Source organism: Suillus subalutaceus, assembly GCF_016647625.1.
Source record: "Suillus subalutaceus strain FC151 chromosome Unknown DFJ58scaffold_2, whole genome shotgun sequence".
Taxonomy (NCBI): domain Eukaryota; kingdom Fungi; phylum Basidiomycota; class Agaricomycetes; order Boletales; family Suillaceae; genus Suillus; species Suillus subalutaceus.
In genome coordinates this window covers 766,008-774,309 of record NW_024540251.1, presented here as the reverse complement: position 1 = coordinate 774,309, position 8,302 = coordinate 766,008, and the positions used below count along the sequence as shown (strand labels likewise).

The 8,302-nt window shown below is 48.4% G+C and overlaps 2 protein-coding genes across 2 annotated transcripts; both read left to right on the top strand.

Annotated features, from left to right (window-relative positions):
• Positions 1-3,469: 3,469 nt before the first annotated feature.
• Positions 3,470-4,176, top strand: DFJ58DRAFT_755544 (uncharacterized protein). Its single transcript, XM_041388068.1, has 3 exons — positions 3,470-3,492; positions 3,542-3,580; positions 3,666-4,176. The coding sequence occupies exons 2-3, from the start codon at positions 3,551-3,553 to the stop codon at positions 3,861-3,863; spliced, it is 228 nt and encodes a 75-aa protein (XP_041250973.1). The 5' UTR covers positions 3,470-3,492; positions 3,542-3,550; the 3' UTR covers positions 3,864-4,176.
• A 3,670-nt stretch (positions 4,177-7,846) lies between these two features.
• DFJ58DRAFT_755529 (uncharacterized protein) lies at positions 7,847-8,024 on the top strand (the record flags this gene model as incomplete). Its single annotated transcript, XM_041388067.1, has 1 exon — positions 7,847-8,024. A coding segment is annotated over one exon (159 nt), but the record flags the coding sequence as incomplete, so codon positions are not given.
• Positions 8,025-8,302: the final 278 nt, after the last annotated feature.

Here is an 8,302-nt window from a genome sequence, read left to right as displayed (position 1 = left end):
TTACGGCCCGAAAACAAGACTGGGACCGTGCCCTTCATGATGCAATCAAGGTGAAATATACGCACTGATCATGGCCTCCTTATGAAAGACTAATTCGACGGTGATATAGTCCATCAGCATTCAGCCCTCATTGACAGGCTATATCTCCAAGGGTATTGCCCTCTGCGGAAAAGGCGACATTCGGGGTGCGAGGGCAGCATTTGATGTTGCATTCATGTACACCGACCAAGATTCAGAAACCGTTCATTTTCTGCTCTTGATCAAGGTATGTTACAGTTGCCTCGCACACTCTCTACTTCATTCCATATTTCAGGTCATCGCCCTCTTCAATGCAGATCAACATGATGAGGCAAACCTACTCCTCAAAGAGCTCGCTGCTGGTTGTCCGAATGTCGATACTTTCCCGTGTTGTCTCGTGCAAGTAAGTATCATCCACGCTAGGGTCATCAACACTCATCTTTGCAACTCGCACAATAGGCATATCTTCTCGTTCAACTCGGAATCAAAGCCTTTGATGGCGGACATCATGACAAAGCCGCTGGACATTTCACTGCCGCTCTCAACTCTAGTGCTTTTTCATCAGGATCACCCATTCATTTTATATATGACGACTTGGCCATGGTGCGTTAAGATAATGCATACATGTTTTCATGACTGAGTGTCTTGTCTAGCTCTTTGGCTGGGATCTGAAGTCCTTGTGGCAAAAGGCACACCAGAAACGGTGTGATGCACTGCTTCGGGCAGGTAAACTTCAAGACGCCGTGGAATCATACCGATACATGATGGTTTCTACTGACGAAAATACCAAGGCCGACTGCCTTGACTGGTCCAATGGCAAGTCCGAAGTCCGTAATGTCGCGCAGGCTACAATTCTTACCCGAATTCACCCAGCTTTCACGAAAGAATGCAGCGCGCCCTTTCTTACTAGTGGAGATGCTGCCCTCGCTGCAAGCGATTTTGACAGGGCTATTCACCTATACTCGGCGGCGATCAATCTAACTTCTCCATCCTACGCTGTCTTTGCAAATCGTAGTAAGGCAAAGTTGGGGAAAAGGCTGTGGATGGAAGCAATTCTCGATGCGCAGAAGGTGCGATGGCATTTATCGTTTCTTCACTTATGCTCATTGTGGTGATCCACAGGTCATCCAACTCAACCCTTCATCTCATGTTGGATACAAATTGAAGCATGCAGCGTTTCATGGCGCACACCACTACGATGAAGCTATTGCGGCCTTCCAGATGATGCTCTCGACATTGGATAATGCTCCCGACACTGAGACACGACGTAAGCCCCAATAACTTATACATGAACATGCCTTAACTGTTTCTGCAGAGTTGCGCCAGAAGTATCTCAGGCCATCCGAAGTAGAACGCGCTATTCGGAAGGTCATCGATGCTCAACTTGACAATGCTCCGCTGCGTGTACTCGACACCACCACTGGTCTCTTATGCGATCAAGAGACGCAGATACGCACCTTCAAAATGAGCATAGAGTATAGAGAGCTTGTCTCGTCAACAATCACGCATCGAGATATCGAAATGAAGCGCGTCGAAGAAGTGGTGATGTCATTCTTCCGATATGTCATGCTATCACACAGGTGGGAGGGAAAGGAACCGCTGCTGCAGGATATCCAAGGCAAGGTTGTCTATGGTTTGGATCCGGTTGGCGGCATCACAAAGTTGCAGTCCTTCTGTAAAACTGCTTGTGATTTGGGGTATCGCTGGGCATGGAGCGATACATGTTGCATCGACAAAAGCAATGATGCTGAGTTCCAAGCATCGGTCAAGTCCATGTTCGTCTGGTATTTCCACTCTGCGCTTACAATCGTATACCTCTCGGATGTTCAACCTTCGTCAAAGCCTGGCGCACTGGCAAAGAGCGTTTGGAACACACGCGGATGGACGGTTCAAGAATTCCTCGCTCCCAGAGTCATTCTCTTCTATCAGAAGGATTGGACTGTTTATCTCAACGATGGCACTCCCAACCACAAGGACTCCATCGCGATCATGCAGGAGTTGGAGTATGCGACAGGCATAGATCGACGAGTCATTGTGGCCTTCCGTCCCGGGATGAGAGACGCCCGAGAGAAACTACAGTGGGCGTCGAGACGTATCACCACATTGCAAGAAGACATTGCATACTCATTATCTGGCATCTTTGGTGTCCGCCTAGGTGTTGATTATGGCGAGAAGAAGCAGAACGCACTCGGGCGGCTCCTGCAGGAAATCGTAGCTCAGTCGGGCGATATTACTGCCCTGGACTGGGTTGGAGAATCATCAGAGTTTAATAGTTGTCTTCCTGCCGACATCATCTCATATTCAGCCCCGCCATATACCCCACCATCTTTGTCTGAAGATCAGATTCAGATGGCGATTTCTTCGCTGCGAAAAAATTCCTTCACTGTGGCTTCGGCTTCGAGACTCTATGTCCAGCTTGATCACACGAGCATTGCTCGTTTTGCGCACCACCGGTTGCATTTGCCTTGCATCGTATTTCCTGTCACAGAAGCCAGGCTGATGACCGGTCGAGACCAGGACACATATGTGTATGCAGTCAAATCAGACGGGCTTTATGACCTGCAGATTACCACAAAAGACAATTTCACTCCGTTCTCGCCGGCAAGGCCGCCGCCCGTCTGGCAGACGATCTTGCTTGTTCGCCCGTGGAGTCGCCATCTGCTCGACCTGCATGACCCTGCAGACTATACGCAGAGCGTGGAAAATCGGTCTTCCCCGTTGCGCAATTCACCTATTGCGCAAATTAAGCCAATTTATTCGGATTTTCACTCGCGAGCATTACGATTGATTGTTCGCCTTGGACAGCCTTTTGGTGCGTTCTTGCTCGCACGGCAGGCCAACGGACAATTCAAGAGGATCGCGTCGGATCATGATATCAAAGCACAGGTTAAAGACATAACTTTTGTTGAAAACATGACGGACATCAGGACACTGGAGATACTGTAGTTGTATGGAGTCTCTTAAGGATCTCTGAGCGATTTTTGTTTGTACCCTGACGATCAAACTTGTATAGTAGAAAGGTGCAGTGACCTTCGTTCGTCTAAGTCTATTGGCCCCGTCTATGTGACCGCACCGGAAAATATAGTCAGTCAATGTGTCCTGGAGAACCGTGTATTTGTGGTCGAATCGTTACCAGGCTGATGCAATACTTTGTCATAAGGCCTGTGTCATCGGACATCATACCTAGGTTCATCATGATTACTATATCTGGACCAGAAATATCTAAATGGGAGTTGTTACTTTTAGGTTGCGCCGTTGCGGCATTGATAGTTCCAGGCTGTAATGGCGCGTACGCACAGCGTTCTCACTCTGAGATGGAGCGACTTCAATACTGGCTCCAGACTTCTCACATGAAGGGAAATATTGTAATCTCATACAATCTCGTAACTGATATATTGCAGCTGCGCTCAAATTTCGTGGCCGAACAGACTCGTATACGTAGTCACGGTAGCCTATACGGTACTAGACTCGCTCGTAAGTGTCATACTGCTCATTTTTATTCACTCCTACCCATTCTAGCTAGTTTTTTTCCATGTTTCATGTTCTGCACTCGCTTGTGCCTGTCTGCACACATATGTTCACTTGTGAGTGTTTCTTCTTACCTGCACTTGTTTTCACTCGCTCGCACTCATTTTTAGTCATTCTAGTTGTTTTTTTCATATCTGTGTATTTCTGTGCTTGCTCGTGCTCATCCGCACACGTCTGCACTCATTTTCGCTCGTTTTCACATGTCTGCACTCGGTTTCACACCCATTCTCACTTGTGTGTGGGAAGGAGGTGTAAGGGGTGCTACTCCGTTGACGATGGAATTCCCTTTGTTCCGCTTTGATGAACCGCTCGCTTAGATATAAAGGCATGCCCTTGCTTTCCGTATCTTTAGTGAATTAACTCCCACTCACTCATCACTCATGATCCATCAATTCCCGTCGAACTCATTACCAGCCTTACACACACCCCTGCAGAAGTTCAAAGGCCATGAAAAAAGCATAAGCGCAGTCGTAGTTTTCCCCGATAAACGACGGATGGTTACGGGCTCAAACGACAAGACGCTTCGTCTGTGGGACCTGAAGACAGGTGTTATGTTGAAGAAGATGGAGGGACATCGCAATCGGGTGTGGAAATTGGTGGTATCACAAGATGGGCAATTGATAGCAAGCGGTGATGTTGACGGAGAGGTTATCATCTGGCACGGAGAAACTGGAGAATCACTCACCCAACCCATCAAAGCCCACTCCAGTCGAATCTCGCTGGATTTTTCTCCTGATGGAACAGTGCTGGCCACTGGTTCAAGGGACGCAATGACAAAACTGTGGAATACCAAAACCTGGGAGCAACAAGGAGATCCAATCAAGTTTAGTAGTAAAGTCATCTACGTTCGGTATTCGCCGTCTGGAGAACATCTTGCCATCGCAACATACGACAATATCGAAATTTATAATCCAGGCACGAGGGAACGCGTCGCATCTTTCAAGAGTCACACATCGCGCAACATATCACTCACATGGACGCCCGATGGCACTCGCCTTCTCACGTGCGGTAATAATGACGATCCTACCATACGTGAATGGGATATAACGACCTGGCAGCAGGTCGGTGATCCCTGGACGGGCCACACTCGCGATATCAATGCCATTGCCGTTGACCCTACTGGTACCCTCGTCGTCTCTGCATCTGATGACGACCACGTTCGTCTCTGGCGGCTCTCAGATCGAAGAACCCTTGCCACATCCCAGCACTTATCCTGGATGCAATGTATCACTTTCTCCGTGGACGGCAAGCACATCTTCAGCGCAGGTGGTGACAAGATGATCTCAGAGTGGGCAGTACCCGACTACATCAATTTAAAGGCATGTTTCTGTCCTTGTCTCATATTCCACAACTCGAGCATGTTTCGTGCAGATCCTAACCATCACGACAGCCCGGGATGCATGCATAAATGGAGACTTGTCTACGGCCGAGGAACTACTCACGCAAGAGATCAACGCAGATACCAACAACCATACTTTCTACGCCCATCGCTCATTCGTAATGGCCCGAAAACACAACTGGGACTGCGCCCTTCAGGATGCAATCAAGGTGAGTCATACAACTGATGCACCCTTACAAAATGCTAACTCGATGGTGACACAGTCCATCAGCATTCAGCCCTCATTGACAGGCTATATTTCTAAGGGTATTGCCCTCTGCGGAAAAGGCGACATTCAGGACGCGAGGGCAGCATTTGATGTTGCATTCATGTACACCAACCAAGATTCAGAAACCGTTCATTTTTTGCTCTTGATCAAGGTACTTCACAGTTACCTCGCATACAATCTGTTTCATTCCGTGTTTCAGTCCATCGCCCTCTTCAATGCAGATCAACATGATGAGGCAAGCCTGCTCCTCGAAGAACTCACCGCCGGTTGTCCGAATGCCGATACTCGCGCATGTGATATCGTGCAAGTAAGTATCATGCAGCCACGCTGGGTCATCAACACTAAGATTCTTTCCAACTCGCACATTAGGCATATCTACGTGTTCAACTCGGAATCAAAGCCTTGGATGGCGCATGTCACGACGAGGCCGTTGACCATTTCACTACTGCTCTCGACTCTAGCAATCTATCATCGAAATCGGACATTCATGAAATATACGAGGACTTGGTGGTGGTACGTTCATACACACCCGAAATGCATTTCATGATTGAGTCCCTTGTGCAGCTCTTCGGCTGGGATCTCAAATCGTTGTGGCTCGCTGCACACCAAAAACGGTGCCAGGCTTTCCTTTCCGCTGGCAAAGTCTATGAGGCTCTTGAATCACACAGATCTATGATGGACAACATCGACGAAAGAACGAAGGCCAGCTGCATTGACTGGTCCATTGGCAAGTTTTCAGTTTTGTCACCCGAGGTTATAATCCTCACCGGTATTTCACTCAGCTTTCAAACAAGACTGCAGCGCGCTCTTTCTTACCAACGGAGACACTGCCCTCGCTGCAAGCGATTATGACAGGGCTATTGACCTCTACTCGGCAGTGATCAACATGGATTCTGCATCTGATGTCGTCTTTGTAAAGCGCGGCAAAGCAAGGTTGGGAAAAAAGCTATGGATGGAAGCACTTCTCGATGCACAGAAGGTGTGATGGCATTCGTCATTTTTAATCTATACTTATTGTGGTGACATATAGGTCACCGAACTCAACTCTTTATCTTATCTCGGATACAATTTGAAGCACGCAGCGCTTCATGGTGCACAACGTTACGATGAAGCAATACAAGCCTTCCGAATCATGCTCTTCAAATTGGACAATGCTCCCGATACTCGGGCACGAAGTAAGCCTCAATAACTCATACGTCAACATGCTTTAACTGTTTCTGCAGAGTTGCGCCAACAGTATTTCAGTCCATCCGAAGTGGACCGTGCTATTCGAAAGGTCATCGATGCTCAACTTGACAATGCTCCGCTGCGTGTACTGGACACCACCACCGGTCTCTTATGCGATCGAGAGGCGCAGATTCGCACCTTCAAAATGAGCATAAATTACAAGGAGCTTGTATCATCAACAATCATGTATCCAGATCACCGAATGAAGCGCATCGAAGTAGTGGTAAGGAGGTACTTCCAATATGCCATGCTGTCACACAGGTGGGAAGGGAAGGAGCCGCTGTTGCAGGATATCCAAGGCAAGGTTGTCTATGGTTTGGATCCGGTTGGCGGCATCACAAAGTTGCAGTCCTTCTGTAAAACTGCTCGTGGTTTGGGGTATCGCTGGGCATGGAGCGATACATGCTGCATCGATAAGAGCAACAATGTTGAGCTCCAAGAATCGGTCAACTCCATGTTCATCTGGTATCACCACTCCACACTCACGATTGTCTACCTGTCGGACGTTCTACCTTCCTCAAAGTCTGGGGCACTGGCAAATAGCGCTTGGAACACACGCGGATGGACGGTTCAAGAATTCCTCGCTCCCAAAGTCATTCTATTTTACCAGAAGAATTGGACACTTTACCTCGATCATCACACTCCCAACCACAAGGATTCCGTTGCAATAATGCAGGAGTTGGAGTACGCAACGGGCATAGATCGACGAGCTGTCGTGGCCTTCCGTTCCGGGATGAGAGACGCCCGAGAGAAACTTCAGTGGGCGTCGACACGTATTACCACGTTACAGGAAGATATTGCATACTCCTTATCCGGCGTCTTTGGCGTCCGCCTACGTGTTGATTACGGCGAGAAGAAGCAGAACGCACTCGGGAGGCTCCTGCAAGAAATTGTAGCTCAGTCGGGGGACATTACTGCCCTGGACTGGGTCGGAAAGTCATCAGAGTTCAACAGCTGTCTACCAGCCGACATCACTGCATACAAAACTCCACCGTGCAAGCTACCATCTGTATCTGAAGATGAGATTCAGTCATCGGTCTCCTCGCTGCGAGGTGTTGTGGCTCTAGAGTTGGCTTCGAAATTGTATCAGACACTCGACTACCTGAACGCTCCCCATTTTGCGCACCGCCGGTTACATCTGCCTTGCATGGTATTCCCCGTCACAGAAGCCAGGCAAAGGTCAGGTCGAGACCAGGACGCATATACATATGAACTCAAATCGGACGGGCTTCACGACCTGCAGATCACCACAGGAGACAAGTTCACCCCGTTCTCGCCGGCAAGGCCGCCTCCCGCCTGGCAGACGATCTTGCTCGTTCGTCCATGGAGTCGCCATCTCCTTGAGTTGGATGACCCTACAGACGATATGCAGAGCGTGGACAATTGGTCCGTGATCGATTCTCCGTTACACGATTCACCCGCTGCACAAAACGAGCTGGTTTATTCGGATTCTCACTCGCGAGCATTGCGATTGATTGTTCGCCTTGGACAGCCTTTCGGTGCATTCTTGCTAGCGCGGCAACGCAACAGAGAATTCAAGAGGATCGCGTCGGATCATGATATCATTGCCCAGGTTAAAGACATGACTTCTGTTGATAACATGATGGACATCAGGACACTAGAGATACTGTAGCTGTATGGAGTCTCTTAAAGATATCTGACTGGTTTTCGTTTGTATTTTGACGCAAACTTGTGTAGTATCATATATGCGTACACAGATATTGACTTGACAGCAGACGTTAACTTAGACACCAACAAAATGATTTGCCCTACGTCGAAAAGAAGGGGTTGATAATCTCAATGATGTTTTCGACAGATGTTGCTGGCCAACAATTAGCTTTCAATTGCTGAGAAATCGGTCGGAAAGGTGCAGTGACCTTCGCTCGTCTAGGTCTAGGTCTGTCACGATCCATGTGATCGCA